The following is a 24,277-nucleotide window of genomic DNA, read 5'->3' as shown; positions in this document are numbered from 1 at the left end:
AAGCACAATAAGCTTGGTAGGCCCCCGCTTAGCTGCCCCTCTGTGCCCTCTATAAAAGGGAACCAAGGACCCCAGCTGCAGAACAGACCGCTGAAAGGAACAAGAATGCACGAGCAGAGCTAATCACTGGAAGCCCAAGGAACACACTGCTTGGAGCCATGAGATCATGCCTTCCTACTTGCTGCGTTTATTCAAAAAGCACGTATTTAGAACAGACCTAGATGCCAAGACTTGTGGTTCTCAAGGGGTTTTGTGCATCACAGGCACATACGCACTGAAACTTCATTCCCGTGCTGTGGAAGTGGCATTAAAGAATGATAGAATCATGAAGGTTGGAAAATAGCTCTAAGATCAGCTGGTCCAACTGCCAGCCCACCCCCACCATGCCCACTGACCACGTCCCTCAGTGCCACATCCACACGGCTCTGGAACACCTCCAGGGACGGTGACTCCACCACCTCCCTGTGCAGCCTGTGCCACTGCAGCACCACTCTTTGAGGGAAGAAATTTTCCCTAATATCCAACCTGTGCTAACCTCAGATATATCTGATGACATTTGCTAGTTCCCATCATTCACACCCTATGGGTTGGCCAAGACTGCTCAAGCAGCAGGTGATGGAGCAAGGCCGCTGAGAGCACGCTGGAGAGAGCACCACTAAGGAGCTAGCCTTCAGCTGGACCGTGTGCTTTACACGTACACTTCCAAACTGGCAGAAATGGAGAGAGAAGAGAAAGCCACAACCACTTGCAGTAAGTTTCAGGACTTGTTCTTGCGCTATGCCTCTATTTCCTCTGTGCCACCAGAGTGGAAAGAAAGCGCAGCCTTCGATTTTAACATCCCATTACCTGCATTTCTGTGCTGGCTCAAGTTTAGATGGAGCGAACCTGCCAGCTGGATCAAGGCCAGAGGGAGGGAAAAAAAAAAGGTTCAAGTGCAAAGAACCAATTTATCAGGAACAAATCTTAACAACCAAAAGACACACTTCTGGTGGTGGAGCCTATTCATGTACGTAACAAAACCCGCGGTACAAGGTAACCTAACAGAATACTCTTTAGTGGCTATCTGAACTATCTCAGGGTAGATAATCTTCAACTCGTAGTCTACCTTTCACATTTTCTGGATGAATTTGGTGCCTCTGAGGACGAGGAATGCTGACACTGAATAGCCGAGGGCTGCACAGAGAACACCATCCTTCACTTGGCTCCGAAAGCATTCGAGCCTGACCCACGGCCTCTGGCTCCTCCAAGACTTCACAGGACGGGCCAGGAACGCACACGTGTGCTCCAAATATAGCCCCCTCCCCAGCAAGGCTTGAGCAAAGCGCTGCACCCATTCCTGTCGCCCTACAGATCCTTGCTGGGTCTCCAAGACCGGGAAGGTGACAAACAAGACTTCGCTCAAGGTTTTCTTGGTGGTTTCAGGGGAGGGAGGAGGAAAGCGGGCGAGCAGCCGCTCCCGGTGGCTTGCCAGCCCCGAGGGACAGACTGCAGTCACACTCACAAGTCACATGCCCCGGACAAAGCAGCGAGGCACTTGACAACACAGCAGTTGGCAGAGCGCGACATTGCTGTCAAATCACACCACCCCCCCCCCTCCAAAAAAAAAAAAAAAGTATTTTAAAAGCCAAAAATGCAAAACAAAGCACGCAGGTCTCAAACACTGCAGTCCGGGGAGCTAAGTGCCAAACAGGAGCTCTCGCATGCAGGGAGGCTCAAGGCAGAGCCTCTGGGGAGCCGAGGCCTGGCACGCGCTGAGCAGCGCCCTACCCAACCTGCGCACAGGCTGCGGCGTGCCCCAGGAGCAAGCACCGCGCTGCCGCACAGCCGCCGCTCTCCTTCCGCTTACCTGGACGACTGGGTATTGGTAATCCATACAATACACACCATACATAGCCAAAGATCCTCCAGGTGAAGGCCAAGAGGACGCGGGACTGGAGGCTTCAGACGCAAGCCTCCGTCTCTCAGCCTGGTGGGAAGGACTCTGGCAGCCCTGCGCAGTGCTTGGCTCAGGCCTCTGGGGCCACTCAGGTTGACACTGGCTCAGCTGAAAATAAAAAGGCGCTGCCTGGCTCGGCTCGGCTCGGCCCCTCTCTTCTGGGATCCAGCGAGGCAGCGCTCAACCATACGCAGCGGAGGCTCCTAAAATTAGAAATCCCGTACGGAGAATGGCCCTGGAAGCCTCGAGCGCACGGCGTCCTGCAGTGCCCGGGCAGCAAGTGGCGCGGCTGCCGGGGAGCAGGGAAGGCAGGATCCTCGCTGCAGCCGCCGGCGATGGAAGGAAGCAGACAGCATTTCGGATCTGAAGAGAGCATATGTTCTGGGCTCTAGGTGCGTCAGAGGGAACGCTCCCAATCCAGGACAGCGAAAAACATATGGGACCGCTCCTCCCCCAACCCCAAACTCTCCTTGCCGCCCCAGGCAGGGACAGGTGCTGGGATTAGCATCGCAGAACCCTTTGGTGCTGCGGAGGGGGGCAGAGGAGAGCGGCCACCTCGGTGCCTCGCGCCAAGGGATCTGTTTCGGGCTGGGTATCGGCTGACACCTCACCCTCGCCCCGCACCGGGGCCGGGCAGCTGCCAGGGGGGAGCCAGGCCAGGGGACCCCAGGGCCAGCGGGTCACCCGCTGTCAGCTGTCCCGCTCCCCCCGGGGGATCGGCGCTGCCCTGGGGCCATGGGGCAGAGCCAGTTGTTGTGCCCGTTTTTGGAAGCGTCCCCCTCCCCAGCACCTTTTCCAAAGACGCGGGCGCGTTCCCGGGGAGGGATAACTGACGGGGACAGATGCTGGGCTGCTCTGACAAAAGGCCAGCAGGTTCACCCGGCCCGGCCCCATGCGCCGGACGTGTTACCGAAACCCGAGAGCCCACCAGTGATTCTTAGAAGATACCACACGGGCGGGGGATGAGCGCCCACGGCAAAGAGCGTGAGCTGCTGCCCATGGCTGCGCCCAGTCTACCAAACGGTCGGCAGCCCAAACCTACACATAATTCCAGCCGTCCTCCGAGCAGGTTAAGCACCCTCCCTCTGAGGCCTCCAAAGTGAGAATGCTACAGTGATCAAAACGAAGGAAAGCTCTGCAAATCCCCTCTACTCTTTCCAGTGCACACTGTGGGGTGGTTCGTAGTCTGGGTGGGTTTTTTTGTTTTGATTGTTTTCTTTAACCATTTCTGATCTTTAGCTCCTACGTAGTGCAGCTGGGTACTACCTACCCGCTCTTTCCATGGCTCTCGAAGCCATTTCTGCATGACAGCATTCAGAGATTATCAGCTTTAGAGCCAAGAGAGCTGGGTTTCCTTCCCTCCTTCTCTCTGCCCCCTTACTGCATTCTTGTGGTTACCTTCACTTTACTTCAGACACTAAAACAAACAAAAAAAAAGAACTGAAAGTCAGAGCTCTGCCCTCGGCTTGCAACTAAATTCCTTCCCTTCAGAAGGAGTTAATTTCTGTTTTCCTCTTTTTCTTTTTTTTCCCAAGAGGTTACATTACCTAGCGCACTTTGCATGCATGGCACTTCACAACGTGGGGACGGGCGCCTAAAGCGCAGCCTCTGACCTCTCCAGCAGCAGGGCAGCTCCTGGCATGTCCTCTGCCCCCAACACCCTTTCTGCTGAGACCCTTCGCGGAAGGACAGCTATGAGCCACGTGAGCAGCAGTGACAGTTGCCACCCACTCTCATCAGCTTTTCTAGGGCCACTCCTGGCCAAATTTGGGGAGTACAAAGCGTGCCATTTTCTATTTCTTAAACGCCACCAACAAAACATTTCTACAGTCGTCGTTTTTGTCTGAAGATTTGCACAGACAACAGAGAAATTAATTGTCCATAAATGGGAAAGCAGCTATGCTTCTATCCTCCTTGCTGCAGAAGAAGGATGACTCCCAAACAGATATCCATCTTCTGCCTTTGCCCAGTTGATGTGCCCCCTGTCTCAGACCAACTTTCTGGAGCTCACCTCCAGAAGATTACCACAGAATCGAGCTGGAAATTACCCCTAAGGGCCATCTAGTTCACCTCCCCTGCAATGAACAGGGTAGATCAGGGTGCTCAGAGCCCCTCCAGCCTGACCTTGGCTGTTTCCAGGGATGGGGCATCCACCACCTCTCTGGGCAACCTGTGCCAGTGCCTCATTGCCCTTATTGTAAAAATCCCTTTTCTTATATCCAGTCTGAATCTCCCCTTCTGTAGTTTTAAACTCTCTCCCCTTGTTCTACCCCCAACAGACCCTGCTGAAGAGTCTGTCCCCTATCTTTATTAAAGCCCCCCTTTAATTACTTAGATCGCTCGGCTTCCCTTCATTGCCATCCCCGTAAGTCCCACCGCAGGGCATAGACTGGATCAGGTTTCCTCTCAGCAGTCAATGTTCTTCTTTCTTCCCCCTTCCTGTAACCACATGTTCAATAGGTGTCTGCCCCTCATTCTTTTGCACAGCTCATTGTTATGCATTCAGGCAATTTAGTATCTCCTATAACATCTGCTTATGAAAAGGCATTAATTTACAAAAACCCAAAGTCTTTTTCCACATCTTGTTTTTGCTACTCCATATTACTGCCCCAGGTTTTAAAAGCAAATCCCTAACTAAGTTAAAAACCTTACATTTATTTCACAATCCAATTTTTGTTATTTTCAACCGGGCCTCCAGGGAATAAAGCATTTCCAAATCCTAGTGCAGATATCTTGCTATCTATAAATAACTGTCAAACAGGCACAACAAAACAAGGTGGGGGGGGGAGCAGGGAGTATCACCCAGCCTCTTGGTTGCTTCAGCTACAGCAGATACACATAGACCTGCAATGCTTTTGAGTTCTTAAAGCAGATATAAGAACTTTGCCTTAACCAACATGAGGAGACCTGGGTGACAATGCAGCAATCACAGAATCACGTCCCCTGTGTCCCAGAGAAAACTGAAACTAGCTTTAAACTTGCACCTGCCGGTATGGACACAGCAGGACTAGCCACACTTTACTGACCAGTAATGAACTACTGTCCATATAGCTGGTCTTCCACTGCACGCTGACTCGCAACAACAGTATCAGTCAAATCTAAGAAGGCTGCACTCTATAATTTTATTCAGAGATAAATGCCCAACTACATTACCATATAACTTGCCATGTACGTGTATTTCCAGTAACACAAGTTAGGTAACTGTGGTATAACCATAGCCTTGTTCCTGCAAACGCTTACGCAGACAAGAAAATCCTAAAATCACAGCAATATTCAGGCTGGAAGAGACCTTCTGACACAAAGAATCAGATCAGCTGCTACTATACATATATAGGTTATAACATAACCTAATCCCTTCCTAAGGTTCAGCTGGCTACATCTTTGAATCAGGTTCTGCAGCTACGCTCTCTCCCCTGGGCAAGAGCCTGCTCTAGAACATCACCCGTCAGCAGCTGGGGGCTGTGCTCATCTCAGCCTTAAAGTTATTCCTCAACAATTTCTGCTTGTCCTTTGTTCCTCTGCCAGTGCTGTCCTCTGGCTTAAACGTATTTTTGCCTTCCCTTACAATTAACCTCCCTGATGTATCCCCTCTAAACAAGCAGCTGTTCCAGTCTTTTCTCACGACAGGCTTTCTATTCCCCAATCTCTAGAAGCCCTTTCTTCCACCTGAGCTAGCCTGCATTCATCTTTTCTCTGCTTTTTTGAATGAAAAAAGACATTAGCCAGAACAAGACGGTTAGCAGCTAATTCATTTCACAGTTCCAGCACTGAACTACACCTTCTTTTGCCTCCTTAGCATCTTCCTCTGTAGTACCACCATCACGCTGTAGGATCTGTGCTACGACAGGACTTGTCAACCCATTAAGAAAACAAATTGTTATTTTAAAGGGATAGGTTGATCTGGCACAGTCATGTTCTGATGAATCTGTGCTGCATTTTATCCCATTCTTCCCTAGTGTCCTAGTCTTTAATTACTACTTCCATCTCAGATTTTGCATACAAGAGGCTGGACCAACAGGTCTGTACTTACTCAGGTCATCCCCTACGAAGAGGGCTGTGATGCTTCCTTTTCTCCAAGCAAATGATACCACTCCTGATTAGATAGCATTAGTAAAACTTGCATTAGATCTGCAGCTTTGTTCTCTCACTTTCAGAATCAGGTACCATTGCTGCTCACACAGACCCGCTCCCCAGCCCAGCCCACACGCCCCAGGCCCACGACATGTCTCTAACATGGCTGCTCTACAGTAATTCCATGCCCACTACCCATCCTCTGTGCCCATGATCAACTCTTTCAGCAAGACAAAAACATTTGCTTTTGTTTATATCTCCCTTACAGGTATGTGTGTATATATATATGTATATATTTATAATATATATATAATATTATATATATAAATATATATATATATATATATAAATATCTTAGGTATATCTATTGATTTATCTATCTACTTTACCCTACAGATTTATCTCCCTTAATTATCTTGTCCTCAACACTGAGTGGCCCCACATCCTTCTTTCTCTCTCGCTGTATTTCCAGAAACTATCACCCATTCTCTTAGTAACATTTGCAAGGTTTAATCCAGCCAGTTTTTTGGCAGCTCTCCCCTTTGTCCCCACATTTCTTGACCCTGAAGACAGAGCAGGCTCTGCGGATTCTTTATTCTGTCTCTTGTAAACTCTCCTTTCGCACCCACTATCCTTTCTAAGATGATTAGGGCTCCACTTAAGTTGAAGTTTTTACATACAAGCTCTTCCTTCCTTTACTTGTATCATCAGGAACCTGCATCCGAAGTACCACTGACAAAAAGAAAAGAAAGTAAAATCCCCACCAGCACACAGCTCTACATTTGAGCGTCTCACTTTTCAATCCAGCTCCCTGACCTCATTAAAGATGCTGCTTCACGTATTGAGGTTTGTACCACCATCACCCAGTCCCAAGCTGGGGACATGGAGGCTCCTGAAGAGCTTGTTTTCCTGCAGCAGTTGCACTGGCTATGATACATCCACTGTCTCAACAACAGATGTTGCTACAGTGAAGAAATCTTCCAACCCTGTTACTATTAGCAGCATTTGTTCTCCAAGCTATATCTGAGAAATTAAAGTTTCTCGTACTAATATTTATCTCTCTAATGGCTCTGGGAATAATATCATTTCATAGACTCGAGTCTGTATCCGAATCCAATCCTAGGAGAGAATTCAGCAGACTCACAGGGCTCCCCCTGGGACCTCTTTTACCATTCTTCCCCACAGCAATTTTGACCAGGAATAGATCCTGTGTTATCAGTATTACCCTTTTTTCTTCTTTACAGTCTACTGGATACAATACAGCCTATCACCTTTTACATCTACCCTATCTGAACCATACCTAATCTCGAATACATGTTAAAGTCACGATTACTGTTCTTGCAGATTGATATTATCCCTATAATCTCCAGTTTCATGTTCTGCACCACTAGCTCTGGTTCCTCTACTTGCTATTTCTAATGCCAGGAGCCTGAAAAAAAACCAACCGTGGTCTGTTTGCATATTTACCGATCACACAGCTCACAGCTCCCTCTACTAACAGCATCACCCATCTAGTTCATGCTGAATTTTATTATCCTTTCTGTAACACTGAATTTTATGATTTCCCATCTCCTACCACCCCATCACTTTGCCTAGAGACGCTGTTTTACATGCCACTGTAGCAGCGTTTACCTAATTTCCCTCTTTCTGTGTGCTGAGCAAGGCACGGAGATTACACAAGTTTTTCCCAACGTTCTCAAAACCTGGGATTTTATTTCACATGCACAGCTCTCTTTGATGTCTGCAGACTGAGGAGAGCTTTTGGAAAACACAAGAGCACAGCCCTGGGCTTTGCTTTGCCTGCTCTCCTCGGGCTGCACAGAGCCAGCCCGCTAAGTCACAGTTCCAAGTACAGTCACACGGACACAGGCTAGCCATGGTCTCCCAGCACTTGAAGTGCATCCATGGTAGACATTTTCCATGGGCATACCTTTCCAAAATTGCTAAAAATCGTAGTAGTGTGGGGTTACAGCCATACAGCATGGAGTCTGAGCTATTTCCATGCTGTACGGTTGTTACACCACACTGATCTTTACTAAGGAAATTACACCAACAGTTTCATTTTATAAACTGAATTTATAAAATCTTTAGTATAATTCTGTGTTCTCCAGACAAATTTATCTAAGCCTTATCTAGTTACTCCCACTAAAGAGCTCTTACCTCCGCTGATTCTAACTCTTCATCGCTAGAAGCCTGGCTGATGCTCTTCCTCTCACCCACCAAAAATGGCATCTTTAACAATTAGCCAATCACTACATCTGCTAAACTGGGTCATCAGGGATCTGATGAGCAGCTCACAATATGTCTCTGCTTTTTAAAGACTGATGTAAATGTAGGAAACATGCCAGCAAGCAAGGATGCATTTTCTGGCTGGGTATGTACTGATTTCCATAGCAGCTAAATAGATCAAGCAGCTCAGCCAGCTCGTACCGGTGTTAGACAAACAGCACACCGTACCAGGATTACATCTCTAAAAACTGCAAGAGATTCTTCATTTTGCACCAAAGCAAGTCCCACAGCCTGGGCACAAAGGTGGCCTTTGCTCATGCCAGGTGAGAACCGCACTGCAAAGCCATCACTCCCAGGCAGGGTCGCGTTTTCTGGTCTTCTGGTTTGGTTGTTTGCTTGGTGTGAAAGGGTATAACTTTTCTTCCAAAAAGCTCCGTGATTGTTTTCTTCCAAATTTGATATAGCCAAGGACTACAACAAAGAGCTGGTGACGGATCAGCTATTCAGGAGAGTAAACAACTCAGCACCAAGCCACTGTGGGTTTTTGCCAGTGAAACATGTTAAGCATGCTAATGCTCAAGATCAGGGATGAGATGCATTAAGCAGAAATGGAACCAGCAGGTCTGGGGGATGAGGAGCAGCAGCAGAAGCAAACAGGAGCGTGTTGGATTAGTGTAATAAGGACATCACAGAGAAGCATTTCAATGCTCTGGTAAAGCCATAGGAACCACTGCTCTCCCAAACCTGGTCTGATTAGTTAGCGTTACTGATTCTTCACATTCATTAGGATTAATGTTCCTAAACCACATTAGTACAAATGAAATTACCAAAAAAAAAAAAAAAAACCACTTTGAATCCAAGGAAATTAAAATCCCTCTGGCAAAAGAGCTAAGAAGCCCAAAGCTAGAGAGAGCAGCCAATATCGAGTTACATGTAGCGGAGAAGATAGCCCCATCACAGCACTGCTCCTGCCAAGGAAATCTCTCGGGCACACAATGGGACCTCAGTCATTACCTCCTCCTGCTTTCATGGACACAATTCAAGATTTTAAGAAGTTTAAAAGAGAAAAATACCAAAGACCTTATTTAATAAAATGGAAGCTCTCAAATAGTTCCTGTTCATTTCCTTTCCCCTCAGAGCGCTGGAGATTTCCCTTTTCAATCATCTTCTGCTACACATTCTCCATTCGCAAAGCGATGTGCCCTATCAAAGCGTTACACTCAACTTCCAGCTTCCCTCACAATACCAACTTTCATATCTATATCCAGTTTATAACACAAATTAGAAAAAAAAAAAACCCCTTTCCCTATGACCTCAAACTACAGAGATTTAAAAAAGCAAAAAGGATGGGAAAAGCGGCTGAAGGAAGAAACCAGAATCCAGAAGAATATCCCCAGCACTGATTGCAGAAGTAGCAACGCCTAACGTGAAACCATCTGCACACATCTGCACAGTCACTACAAGCAACCAACTCTCCCAAGGCGCTGCTCCACGGGCCTTTATGGCCACAGTAAATAGCAGCTGGAAGACTTGCTGTCAGCCCCAAGGAACAGCAATGGTCTCAGCCCAGGCCCAACAGACTTCCCAGCACAGCTGTGCGGGGCTGAGCCCTTGGGAACGCTGCTCTAACAGTGATGGAGCCATCAGACAGATTTCTGAGTTAATGGGAGCAAAGCTTCCAAGATACATGAAATGATACTCTCACCTACCTCTGTAAATCATCATCTGGACCACTCAGACACCTTTGTTTCTAACATAAGATGGGAGGTGAAGTGAGGAGAGCATAAATTCTACTCCTATAGCCAGTACGGCATCTTTCCTCAAGCTGCAGCATCTGCAGGTCAGGGAGCTCAGGAGACTTGGGTGTCTTAAAAGGCAAAGACTCATAGAATCGTTAAGGTTGGAAAAGACCACTACAACCATCTAGTCCAACCTCCAGCCCATCCCCACCATGCCCTCTGACCACATCCTCAGTGCCACATCCACACGGCTCTGAAACACCTCCAGGGTCGGTGACTCCACCACCTCCCTGTGCAGCCTGTGCCACTGCAGCACTGCTCTTTGAGGGAAGAAATTTTTCCTAATATCCAATCTGAAACTCCTGGACAGAATCAAGCTAAGGCTTGAGGGACAGTGAGAGATATTTCTTTATTAGTGATGGAGTTTGTTGGCCTCTACCACTCCCAAAGGAAGCTTTGTAGTCCTGAAACCGATCTAAAGAAGCTGAGCAGTTAGGCAAGATGCACACTCTGAACTCGGTCATAAGATACCTGCATCCTGTTACTGTCCTCTGCTCTTCCCTGCAACACCTACACTTAGCTATTAAATATTAATGGTTTGTCTAGACTGGAAAACTAGCGCAGTTTTAAAACACAGTTGCAAACACACAGCATAAGAGGACAGGTCAGAACTGAAAATAATTATTTCTTAAGTGCCACTTATTTTCAAAGCCTAAACACACTCCGCTTCAGGGAAGGGCATGGAAAATGGAGGCAGAGCCAGGACACCATGTGAGCCTGCTAAAGCAGCACAGTGCAAGACCTCTGATTACTGGAAAACTGGCTTTTTCAGTTTTTAGAACTTTCTTGCAGCCATCCAGTAGAACAGGAGCATCAGCAAGCTCCAGAAGCCTACAAAATAAAGCGTGAAAAAGCTTGGATCCTCCTCAAGCAGAATCCAGGATCCCCGAATGCCCGATCCACACAGTTAAAGTCGTCAAGAAAGACACAGTGAAGCTGCAAGAGAGTGAAGCCTCTTGATCCTGAAGTTAGACCAGTGCAGGCAGGATCCTCCTGAAGTCGCTGAAGTCTCATACTAATACAGATCCCGCTCACGCAACTTCAGCTGCCAAACAAAGACCCGGTCTTTGTCTATTCAGGCAAAATTGAGATTGCCCAAAGTCTGACTCTTAAATTATTACAGAGGAGAGATGTAAGGCGGTGATGAACACTCACCTGAAGTTTGAAAAATCCACTGTCAGAAGACTGTGCTCCCAAAACTTACGTTTTAGGCATCATGCTAGCTAACGAGCCAGCTCCCAGGAAGACAGCTTTAACAGAACAGTAACTCACAAAAATACATTAGTGATTAAGTTGCAAAATAAAGCTGACAGCAGTCTGGATATACCGGCAGCATGCGTAAGACACAACTTCAACTTTCATGTCTACCCCAACCCGCTGCTTTACACACATTACAAAGCAGGTTTTAATTATGCTGTCTTGAGAAAACACAAGCACATCTGAGTATGACACGCGACAAGCCCTAAAGGAGCTTCTAAAACCAGACAGGCTCCATCACTTCAGTTATTACCAGAGGCACAGTATGAAGGGGAAAAGAAAATATATACATTTTCCAGAAGAAAAAAAAAAAAAAAAAGAAATACCCACGTGTTGGGCCTCTTTTCAAGGAGAACTCCAAGTGCTTGGCATTGCTTCAGGAAGAAAATAAGTGTACTTCTGGGCTAAGCCATTTGGCAAAGGATGTGATCATAGCACAGCTTTCTTTAGGGATCACTTGTGAATGCACTGATATTGGTAACGCTAGATGTCCGTCAAAATGCTTTCTGCCTGTTACTTGAGAAACAAAAAGGCTTCCAGATGCAGGATTTCAACATCAAAGACGAGAAGAAGTTTTCTCTTGGTAGTTTAGACATTACATGACAGCCACACTGCCTTTCTTTATTCCTTGGGGTGGGGGGGGGCGGGGGAAGGGGAAACAAAGACAGTGAATTCAGCCAGGAGCTTCGCTTCGCTGTAGAGGCCTGCTAGATCTACCAGTGAGCTCCAGATCCTCAGAGAACAGCTCTGCCCACTTGGAGTACAGATCTGCCAAAATCCACTTGGATTTTCCCTTAGCAGGCGGCAGCAGCAGCTCAATTAGACTATCCTTCAGGGGACAACTTTTGCCTAGACAGTTAACACGGAGATCCAGAAGAGAAAGACTTAAGCCTGAGCATTTCTCCAGATCTACGTTAAGCCTACAAAAATTAAGGTTAATTCCTTAATTAAAGATCTATCTTCCTAGGAATAAATATTATTAAAAGTCACCAGATGGTAATATCCGAGACACTCTCACCAAGTATTTTTAATTGAATGAATCACAAACGAGGGCTGCACTACACTGGAGATTTCGCCGGCGGTGCGAAGCGGAGCGGCAGTCGCTGCACTTCCTGGTGCTCGGCGGCAGCCCACCAGATAGACCCCTTTTGCTGTGGGTTGGAGCCAACGTGTTTCACCTTGCCTCAGCCTGGGGCGAAGGCAGCACGTGATCGGTTATCACAGAGCATTTCAGTGCAAGGCAGTGGCTTGCTCGCATTGCCAAGCGCTCGAGCCCTAGCAGGGAGGGGTTGGGTATGGGTTTTCCTCCCCCCATCGCTTATCAAATTGCCCCCATGTGACAAACTAAAATAGCAAGAGGTACTTGTGTCAAAATAAAGAGCGTCCACACATTAAATTATGCTGGTATTGACTGAGATTCACCCCTACCTTAGATGAGCACAGCTTCCCTACCACGCACACAGAGACAGAATTTGGGGGAAAGGATTTCCCAGGCAGTCTTTTTATGCAGGAGCAAAGGCATTTCCCACCCAAATTGGTTCCATCAGAATAGAAGAACAGCTGCCCACACACTGTAACTATGCAAGCAGAAGACAAAACATGTCAAAAATATTATTTAAGCTCAACTCTCAATTGAATGGAAGTACAAGAGAAATAAACAGGGGGCACGGGCCGCATGAGATGCTGGTAGGAACTGAGGAGCTGGAGAACACTGCGCAGGTAGGTCCTTCAGATGCTGAAACTGCATGCCACAAGTACATCTCAGAAAATGGTTTGGAAAAGGTTCCAGCATGGCAGCATGTAGAATATGACACCTTCAGCATAATCTGCAAAGACAACTTCGTGAGAGAAGAATTACATCTGTCCATTAATTTCTGTCGGCCTCAATTTAAAATCTTGCACGACTGCAAAGCTTCCAGTGAATCCTGCTTATGCCTCATCCCCATTTAAATAAATAAAAAAAAGAAAGAAATCCCAAACTCCTCAAACTTGCAGCCAGCTCAAAAGAGATTTGAGCAAAATACCAGAAGTGTGCTGCAGTGAGGAGTTCGGTGCATTTGCTGAGTGCACAGAAAGGCTCCAGAAATAGCAGGCAAAGCCAAGGTTTGGCAAGAACAACACAGTTTACCCTGAAAGAAGAAAGTCAGACTTGCTAAATGAACGTGCCTTAATGCAGGAGAGACCACAGGGACTCCTCTCCTCAGGGCAGGAGTGCTGGTTACTGCTGCGGGTGTTACGGCCCCACTCTGGTGGTTTTACTCAAGAAGCAGAAAGCTGTGATGGAGAAAGAAGAGGTAAACTGAGGCCACGCCAGCACTTTGGTATCAAGCAGTCTTCACGTCACCTTCTGCCTCAGACTGAGACAAAAATAGCAAGAGGCGGGAAGACCTAGATTTTGTGTTTGTTTGCTTGGGAAACCTATTTATTTCTGAGAAAGCTGCAATGATCAAAGCCCAAAATTCTGGATTATTTTCCTCACAAAGTCTCAAGACATGGGCTCAGAAGTCTTCTATTGGCACATAACGTAATGGCTAAAAATACTTTTCCAAGATCCGTGAGGACAGAATGAAGCCTGAGGCCCCTGGGCCTCCCAGCCAGCTTAGAAGAGGCCAAAGCACCATGAGGCACTGCACAGCCACCACTGAGGGCCTCCTCTGGTTGTAGCACCAACACCATCTCCTCAGCAGCTTTCTGTGACCTCTATAACTCACACACATTCATTTACCCCAATTTCAAAGAATCACAGAATAGTTAAGGTTGGAAAAGACCTCTGAGATCACCTGGTCCAACCGCCCGCCCATCCCCACCATGCCCACTGACCACATCCCTCAGTGCCACATCCACACGGCTCTGGAACACCTCCAGGAACGGTGACTGCACCACCTCCCTGGGCAGCTGTGCCACTGCAGCACCGCTCTTTCAGAGGAGAAATGTTTCTTCATATCCAACCTGAACCCTCTCTGGCACAACTTGAGGCCATTACCTCTCGTCCTATTGCTGCCACTGTCCTCATCCACTCAACCAAAAGCAGGATGCTGTAAAGATGCTTTCCTGGCTCACATGAAAACTCTCCTCTCTGTTTTCTATCCCTATCGGGAAATCTTCACCAAGGACTCGGCTCATGTTCTCCATGCACCTCTCTGGTTACGCTGCGATGGAGCTGCCTGCACTCACAGTAATGGGTCTACCACAGCCAAAATTAACAGCAGCCCACTGCTATCAGCTTGGGTAACAGCAGCACTCGAACCTCAGCCTCATAGGTCTCTTAGCTTGAATTTAAGAGAACCACTTATCTCAAGCTAGGGATTTGTGCGTGGGCCAGAGTCAAACTAGGGCAACACTTAAGCTGCATCTCAAACTCACACTGTAATGAAGCAAAAGCTGCAACTTCAAGCTCTTAAGGAGCACAGCAGGCACACCTCCTGCAGCTGCTCAGAATTAGATAGCTTCTGAAAAAGGTGTATGAATCTTGAAACTAATACAGCTTGGGTGTCTGGGACTGAACTGCTTAGCAGCAAGCCAAGCTACAGCGTCCTCTTTCATAGGCATCACCCAGGCCTCAGCACAGCAATGCGAATGAAAAGCACAGGGCAGATAATGATAGGACAAGAGGAGATGGCTTTAAACTAAATGAGGGCAGATTTACGTTGTATGTTGGGAAGAAATTCATTACTCGGTGTTGTGAGGCGCTGGCACAGCTGCCCAGAGAGCTGTGGGTGTCCCAGCACGGAGCTTCAAGGCCAGGCTGGATGGGGCTCTGGGCAGCCTGAGCTGGTGGATGGCGGCCCTGCCCATGGTAGGGGTTGGAGCTCGATGATCTTTAAGGCCCCTTCCAATGTAAGCCATTCTATGATTATGATTCTATGAAGTTTCAGAATGGCGGAGTGCCAAAGGCATCTCTGGGCAAAAGGCCTTAAAAATAACAGTGCCGTCCAATTGTCACAGACCAGCGAAATGCGTGGCCGCCATCGAGATGCAAAGAGAATGATGGCTATATAAAAAATCAACCATGCTCTCTGCACGTTCTGTTCCTGACTTACCTCCTGCACAATTACGGGATAGCTCTAATAACAGCCCCTACAAATCCAGCTGTCACAGTTTGCGAGTTCAGTGATTGCCCACTGAGATCTCATTACCTCGGCCCGTCCGTATGGCCAACAGCTCGTGTGGGCATGGCCATTTCTCAGCCTGGCCCCGCCAGAGGCCTGCAGAGCGGAGGTGAGAACAGCGCTGCAACGATCAGACAGATTTTGGGGCCGTGCAACAAGGTCACAGTGTAGGGACAAGAAGAAGGGAAACACCTGCTCCAGAGCTTGACATGACAAAATACTTAGAAACCTAGAAAAATAATTAAACAGACTAATGAGCCATGGAGCACAGGTCAAGAGAAATAGAAATCCTCGGTGAGGGGAGAAACAAAGATGGGGAGCAGCTCTCGAAGCAGAAGGGTTACAGCTCCGTAGTGGGGCTGTGACAAGCAGGGAGAGAAAGGGATGTGTCAAGAGGAGAAATTTACTCTAGAGCTTCGGGGCTGGAATAAACATTAGAGGGCGAACAAAAGGGAATGGCTGTGGTGGATCAGAAGAGGGACCGGGGTGGGACAGCAAAGCCAAAGGGGTTGTTTTGTTATTGTTTTGTTTGTTTGTTTTAAAAGGAAGCTAACAGGAAAACAGTGGCAGCTTCGGAGGCCTTGTTCTGCTCCTCCCAGCTCATGGGGAACCTCCCGCCCCGCTGGGAGAAGGATGGGCTGCTGGGGATCCTGCAGCCCTCCCACACTCACCCATGGCTGGGGGCGAGGGGGTTCCCGTATCAGCGCCTCGGCAGCACGGAGCTCCTTGCACCGGCACCGGCCGCCTGCCCAATTCAGACCTGTAATCTCCCTCGACTTTGATTTAATGCAGCAATTACTGGTAATGTGGTTTGAAGGAGATAAATGCCCAGTACAGGGCTGGCTGGCACTGACGCTCATTCCGCTCATGATGCGAGAACAGTTTTAATTAAAATCCCCTTTATGATAAAGGAGCTGCTTGACTGGATGTTTCTGTGCAGCCCTGATACGGAGCCTCCTCCAAAGCGGATTAGAAATCAAAGTTTCCCCCTTCTCGCTACTGGCAACACACAAAAATATGGAACACAGTCACCGTGTCACCCCTCCGCGGTTTCCTTAACCCTACAACTGCTGGGAAAATGCCCACGTCTGCTTCAAAACGATTGCCACCTCTTGTCGTGGCTCTAAGTGCTTTCCAAAAATTAAGCACCGGGGCTGCTTCAATTAGCATAAACGCATCCGGAGAGCTCCAACCCCGTGATCCAAAATCCCTTTCCCTCTCCCTGGTGGAAAGGGAATTAGCGTGGCTGCTCGTGCCGCAGACCTGTCGCTGCAACGAGGAGCAGATCAGAGCACTCTGGCAAGATGGGAGGAAGCCGGGATCTGGCCGAAAGGCTGGAAAAGCTGGAGGTTCTGCTGCGTGAGGCAGAGCAGGGCTGGCAGGGAAGAGGGAACAGCCCCGCGAGATAAAGGAAGAAAAGCTGGCAGGGTGGTCACGATCCCAGCACAGACACGTCCCAGCAATGATCTGTCAGCTCTTGATCGAGTTACAACAAATGGAGGTGCAGTTTTGGGTCGGTTTTCTCCTTTACGGTATAGGAAATACCAGAGATGAATACATTACGCACAGCTAGTTTCTATTATTGCGAGTGCCAAGAGCAGATTGTCACAGTGAGAAATTGGCCTTGTGCATTACACAGAAAAGGCAGCGCTGGGTTTGGAGGCCAGCAGACAGTGCAACGGGAAGATAAAGAGCCTTGAGCCTGGATGCACATAATTTCATTCCTTAAGCGACCGAGCACACGTAAAGATTAAAAGGCTGATTTAAGCAGCTTGAAATCCTCCTTGACCCTCGGAATAGATCTGGGGTCACAGGACCTCCCAAGCCTTGTCCCAAGACCCTCCCATGAAGCCTTTGCTTTGTTACCACAGGATTGCTCCATATTCCCCAGAAGTTCCTTCTCCCACAGCGCCCTGAATCATATGCCATTCAGAGAAACCCTCTTCCTTCAGTTTTTTTCCTAGGTTAAAGCGCCTCTCGTGCTCCACGATTGCCTCCTCCTTCAGACAGCACAGTATCAAAAACAGATGGGGGAAAAAAAAGGAATTCTGATGGGAACCAGAAGGGTCTGGGCACAACACCTCACCCTGTGGAAGTCCAAAGCACCCAGTCACGATGCTGTCAGGAGCACCCCAGTACAGAGCAGGACCCACGAAGGGCAAAAGCACCAGGTGGGAGATGGCAACGTGAAGATGTAACGGGGTTTTGCTGGTCCACTAGGGGAAAAAATGAGACCGAAAAAGGCCTGGTGTAATTAACAAGATTAAAGGGGGATTTAGGATCAGGACAGAAAAGCAACGGGCCAGATTGATCCTTACAGGATTAAAGCTGGAATCCTACTAAGAGTCCAGTGGTTGAGAGATCAACGCAATGTAATGGGATTAAATCAACATCAGCTTTTGTTTTTACACAACTGAGCCCCCAGTGCCCACAGTCTCACTGCTCTGGATATGGAGAAGAAGGATTGACGAGGACCCTCAATACTCTGAGTGGGGCTCAGCCAGGCTCCTCCCCACTTCAGCCCCGCTACCACTGAGCAGAAGGCACCACTGAATCCAGAAATAAACGACGAGAAACTGAGTGTGTAATGAGTGGTCCAAATGGCCAAAAAGTAACCACTCCAGCCAGCTCTAAACCAAGTGGCACCCAGTGCAATGGGATCGCCCTGTGACTGATGTGGGAAAGCCAGTAGGACAGTCCCAGCTGTATCCACACATGCCGCAGATGGGCAATTGGATTTTGATATTGCCTCTTGCTGAAGAGGAACAAAAGAAGCAGTATACTCTGTAGAACGTATCAGCAAACGCATTTAAGACAAATTATCACGTGTCCCCATTGCACAACAATATCCAAGAATTACAGAAGTGAGAAAAGCCTCTTTCAGAACATATCGTTTGCATTACAGCTGGTGCAACACATGCGGGCCAGCTGCACCTTGATTCCACTGCCCTGAAGTTTCCAAAGCTTGCTGGTAATTTGAGTTGGTAGCAGGGGGAGGGGAGGAGGGGGCCAGGACAAGGCACATGGTTCTTTCTAGACATATATACTATTTTGGAAGTTCTTATTCTTGTAGGAGAGAAAAAGCGTGTATGTTTAAATTAGATGGTATCCATCAGCACTCTGCTCGCTGAAGAGGGAAGGAGCGCTTATCACACACCTGTTCTCAACAGCTGCATTTGAAAGCCACGCTCCACATGCAAGGAAAAAGCATTAAAGCATCTCATATTTCTGCAGCACTTCTGAGTCCTGAAGATGTTAAGAAACGGTGGTTATACATACACTATATGCACCCCAGCAAAGTCTTTCCTCTTTGCAGCAGAGGCTATGCTCCAGCTGAAGAGAAGCTTCCCCAGCACCAAAACTTAAAGACACAGCTACCACCCACTTCTTGACAAATGCCACCATGCCCCCACCTATGCCGAATGTGCCTCTCCTTCTCAGCTGGCTGGACAAGAACAGTAATTGCCATTCACTGCTTTTCCACAATTAAGCATCAGCCAAAATCTCAGAGTAATAAGCTGGGGAGCGTTACTGAGACAGTGCTGATGGAGCTGTGCATCCCACTGACGCTGCCAAAGAGGCCTTGCCACCTTCCCAGGAGAAGCTTTGCCTCTACTCCGAAGGGCTCTGCACCCCAAAGGTACGCCAAGGATGCAAGCAGGCATCACCGCAGCGGTTGAGGACACCAAAGGAGGCCCTTGTGACAGAAATGAGAAGTTACAAAGCATGCATTTTCTGTTTCCTAGCCACATTTACATATCTGAGCTCGAGCTTTTTTCTGCATTTAAACTTTGTTTCAACACTAGATGATTTATAAATTATAAAAAAGTACAGAGGAGTGTTCCAGTATCATCCAATGCCAGCTCCTTAAATCATGATGAGTAATAATCCCCAAGAATATCTAAAAAACAATTGTCATCTGGTCAAAATATTTTCACATTATCATTGTCTTAATGTCCAAAATTCAATTAGAGCATTGTGTGGGGGACAGCATGTTTCACTTGGGTAGGAGAAAAACTAACTGCTTTTGCCCTGGATTCAGCTACAGACCCAAGAACCATCTGGTAAAAAATCAACAGCATTGTGCAGGCAGCATATTAGTCATGAGATGTAGGACTCTGAGAACAATGAAAACTAAATTTGAGGGACAGACAAGGGAAACTTAATTACTTGCTTAAGCCTCTTCACAGCTCTGAGGAATCCTTAACACTTTCAGCAGAAGTTAGCACCAGAGGGCACAAAGCACATCCTCGACTGATTTCTTAATTTTCAGCAGACCCGTTTTCACTTCCAATGTGGGACTACCCACACTGGTCCGCCAGCACACAGCCTGCCTCCCCGGCGAACGGCTGCAGGATGCATCACCTTGTGCTACGTACGGGGCAGCACCCAGAAGCACCACACTACAGACCCGAGGGCAGATTGCACGCCCTCCTCCAACCTAACCTCCTAAAGAAAACATTTGCCTGACATCACAGCCTGACTCAAACTTGTGCCGTACCCAGAAGCCCTCGCTGCTGGAGCATGGGATCTCCTCCAGCTAATCACACAAGTCATCTTGCAGTGTAGCAAACACGCATCTGTGTCCCTAGTGACTGCTTAGGGCTTTGGCAAAAATGTCATCCAAATCCAGATCCACTCAAAGACCTTTCCTGTATCAACACCGCAACCTTTGGGGTTGGGATAAGCGTGAAGTTCTGGCACTGCTGGAAGTAAGATTTGCAAACAAGCACCATGGGAAGTGCAGGAAACACAGATGTTCAGCCTCAGGTCACTATTATCTACACTCTTCCTCAAACCTTCAGCTGGAAACCAGGAAGGCTGAGGTTTATTCTCTTATTCTCTGAAGGTTTCTTCTCTTCCTTCCAAGATAAACAGGCTGCTTTGTGGAAAACTGACTCACACAGAACTCAATCCCCATCAGTCTCCCAAGACTTGGGCAGTTTTACAGCAAACAGTCCCCCGTGCTCACTGCTGTTTGGACAGGTGGGAATAGAGCAGCCAGACAAGAGCTGCAGGAGAAATTCACACCGAGTCAGCCAGCCAAAATCCTTGCGATTCTTTTGTTTGGACTCATCAAGGAAGTAAAATTCCTGGATATGATGGTAATATGACAGTTGCTGATTTTACCTATTTTTATACTAATCAGGTGTAGTGTGCAGAATGGATGGTCATGATTCCTAATCTCCCTTCTCTGAAGCTGGTAGCTTAATCTGAATGCCTTCTCTCTCTGCGCTGCACTGGGCTTTCTTGTCTCTGTAGTGACCTTGGCATCTTCTGGGATTACAGGCCTGCAGGAACACAGAACTGGAAAAGACTGCCTGAATTATCAGCTCTAGTCCCCTAATAACACAGGCGGTCACATTATACAATCTCTTTCAGACAATCTTCTTTCTCCATTTCCCAAATCTCCAAAGCCTGTCTAAAACCCCAGATGCAAATAGACTCAAGTTGCTTTGTCACACTCCTCCCTGGGGAAGGTAGTGAGGATGTCCCAAAAGAAGCTGTGCACAGAGCAGCTCGGGTACGGAAGCAGTACAGGCGTGGTCACAAGGTGCAGCACCAAAGCTAATAAACCTTATCAAGCAAGCAGAACTCATTATCTCAGTTGCAGCGCTGGACAAACAGAACTATATTACCTCAGGATTCGAGCTGCTGCATATGCATGCCACAGTATGGCACCACAAGGACTTGCAGGCTGGGGAATCAGCTTACTGGCTGCTAGCTCAGGGATCTCTGCATGAGCTCCATTTTACCATTTCCCAGGGCTTTCCTGCTCTGGAGCATGAATCTCAAACTGGTGTTTATATTAGCAAGAAGCGCCTTTTGCCACTTTCACAGAAATCCACCCCGATCTGACCTCTGAAGAGTGTAGCACACTGGCATTCAGGGGAGCCTCCCTGCAGCCTCCCAGCAGCTCCCACCCCCTCACCTCTCCCTGTGCTGACCATGCTGCGTGCGTACCTTCACGGCAGCTGCACGCTCTCCAACCGTCCACAGCCTCAGTTTATGGCTGCTGCGTTTATTTGCCATACCTACCAAACAAGTTCCAGCCAAAGGCCCACAGGCACAGCCAGACTTCCCTCCTCAGGCTTGGCACCAGAACAGAGCAGGCAGGGCATCTTCCTGGATAGCCACTTACTCTGCTGCTACCCAATGTGTGCTTTGAAAGCCACTCTGTAATGACCATACCTCTCAGGAAAACAACAACAACAACAACAACAAAGATGTGGCGTGAGGAAAAGCACGTTGCTAAGGCCCACGTTTGGCAGCAGAGTTGGGTTTCCAGTCCCTTGGTGGTAAAGCTGATGAGCTCGGAGCCTAGGGGGAAAATTTATTCCAGTGAATGCAAAGAGAGGCTTTTAAGCGACAAAAAGGCAAGTAAAAGGCAGGTCAAGAAGAAAACCAACAGAAATAATTCAAAATGAGCTTGGCAAGCTTACTAGACCTATTCTTGCTTCTATGGTAGATAATTAGTAGGTCTAGGTACGATATTCACTTTCATAGGCCTCCAGAGAAAGAAATCATTTCTAGCTGCAATAGGCAGCCAGCCCTCTCACAAACACTCAGCATGTCCTCTGCACATGGCTTTAAGAAACAAGGAAATTATCTATACCCACTATAATCGAAGATCAGAGCGACGAATCCAGCGCTTTCCTATCAGAAGCCTAGCAACAGCATGGACCTCCCCTACCTTGGTCTCTCCTGGCTTTGATAGTTTCAGCTGCCTTTGAGCATGGGCGAAGGATGGTTGATAAATTGCTTGCTAGGGCTGCTGCCCCTTCCTTTTAACCTTTCTTGTAACAGCAGACCTCTGACAAGGCAACATTCATACATGCAACTCTCAGAACACATCATGCTCTTTAGAAAACACTTGGAATGAAATGACTCTAGATTGTATCTTATGACTCACAGCACACGGAGATTCATCTGCTCATAAATGAAAAAAAAAAATAGGGCTTTCTTATCCAGAAAAGTTGAAAGCTTTTCCCACACCCAAACCACCCTGCTCCTGGCTGTCTCTGCAGGGTGCTGGCTTGGTCTCGCCAACCCAGGACTGTCTCCCCTTCCCATCAGCAATTATCCCACGGCCCGTCCACAAAATCAATGACCAGGAGCCTTTCTGAGCAGCTCAGGAGCTCAGGCAGAGGTGGTGAGGGAGAGTAGGGACAGGGGTAGATTTAGGTGCCCCCCTAGGAACAAAACGCTGTCTGCAAAACCAGAGCTCCTACACACAGAAAGAAGTGCCCACCCTGAATTTCAACACTGATGATTGAATGAGCACACTTGAACGGTCTGCGACATCAGAAAGAGACTATCAAACTGTCTCTGCCTCAGAAAGGCTTTATACAACTGCATCCCACACAATAAAAGTGTTAAGATAAATAGTCTCTCTTGATATTTAATGGCACAGCTAGTCTGCCGCCTTCACTTCCCGCACAATGCCAAGCATTAGGTCACCACGACAGATATTTAAGTTTCCCACTCTCCAGCTCCCCACAGCCCACAATCCCCTGAAGCCTCCAAGGCCCTCATTTAGAGCATTCTGCAACAAGTTTCACTCCAGGGAATACAGTTCAGCCAGCAGGAATGTCAGCCTGAGCACCGGATGCAGAGCTGGCTCCTTTTAAAGAATAAGCACTATAATCAAAGGACTGTGATGTTGCAGATAGGCTGTACTTATGGGTCCAGTGTCCACGCCACGCTACAGCCACTTAGAAAGGTGTGCTCTCCTCTAATTGTGTTACTTGTCAAATGTGACGGCATTCGGTATTGCAGAGGCTCTTTGAGGAAGATAATTCTGTAACTTGCACCCCTAAGGGGGGAAGAAACATTACGGTTGCTGTGGGAACCTTAATTCTGGATTTCAGGACTTGCATATTTAAAACCTCAAATTTAACTTTGCATTAATGTAGCTTCATGCATTGAATTAAGGAATGACTCAGTACAAATCTCTCTCCTGAAGTCCTGACGTCCCAAGGACAAGAGGCTCAGAGCAGCAACACAGCAGTGTGGGGAATGTGAAGGGGAACCTGCAAGTGGGGAAGCAAGAAAGCAGCGCAGTGGAAGCACGGTAAAGCCCTCACCGTGCCAGATACACAGCTCAGGGCCCCCAGTTGTTCCCATGGAAGGTTACGTGGCCCAAAGAGCTCAAAGCATAAAGACAAAAGGGCATGGAGGAAAAGGTTCCTGAAAGGAGCGAGGAGGGGAAGATTCCCCGAAAGTAACAGGATAACCTGTGTTGGGAAGAGAAAGATCATACCCAGATAGCACAAATCTACTCATTTTTTATAATTAACGTGGCACGGTTCCCAGATGATGCCCTTACAACCCGTTCAGCTATTCTACTATTTAACGCTTCTTTTACCCACTGCCTGGAAGTTTAACTGCAAAGAAAGCAAGGCACCAGCACTGCCCTAAGTCAGGGGGAAGCCCACAGAGGACTACTACTCATTGGAAAGTGCCCCAGAACTCAATCCCGCCTTAGGAACAGGGCTGCAGCACTCCATCTTTTGCCTCGAGGCCAGTCCCTGTGCTGGCCGACACTTCTGCTTCCCAGCAGGGCAATCACACACCCGCCACCAGCAGCAGGAGAAAGGACACCGGGAAGCATCCTCAGCTTCCCAGCCAGGTAAGGAACATCCCCACTGTTTACCACTTATCTCACATCAGCAGCAGTGTGGCTGAATTACTCCTTGGCTTAACCCACGTGCTAGTGAAGCACAAACCTTAGCCCAGCCACAGGGCCTGCCCAGCCTCCCTCGACAAAAACCGGCGTGCCAAGCCAGGGTCTGCCTGCGAGGTTGCGGGGGGAAAGGCAAAGAGGCGACGTGCCTGCCAGCAGGGCCGGCTGTACAGGAACAAGCAACTGTGCA

The 24,277-nt window shown here is 48.0% G+C and overlaps 1 protein-coding gene across 14 annotated transcripts in view; it reads right to left on the bottom strand.

Annotated features, from left to right (window-relative positions):
- Window positions 1–24,277, bottom strand: part of RBFOX2 (RNA binding fox-1 homolog 2) — a 163,512-nt gene that overhangs the window by 83,162 nt on the left and 56,073 nt on the right. For 2 of the 14 annotated variants that reach the window (XM_040656417.2, XM_040656467.2), the window contains exon 1: window positions 8,168–8,266. The exons of 11 other annotated variants lie outside the window; for them this stretch is intronic. In XM_040656417.2, coding sequence (XP_040512351.1) covers window positions 8,168–8,239 — 72 coding nt within the window. In that variant the 5' untranslated portion in view covers window positions 8,240–8,266. Of the gene's footprint in view, window positions 1–1,846; window positions 8,267–24,277 lie in introns of those variants that run through there. One more of the 14 variants, XM_040656481.2, reaches the window with a different exon arrangement.

Source organism: Gallus gallus, chromosome 1 (assembly GCF_016699485.2).
Source record: "Gallus gallus isolate bGalGal1 chromosome 1, bGalGal1.mat.broiler.GRCg7b, whole genome shotgun sequence".
Classification (NCBI taxonomy): Eukaryota; Metazoa; Chordata; class Aves; order Galliformes; family Phasianidae; genus Gallus; species Gallus gallus.
The sequence above is the reverse complement of the archived record's forward strand: the minus strand, read 5'-3'. Positions and strand labels throughout refer to the sequence as shown.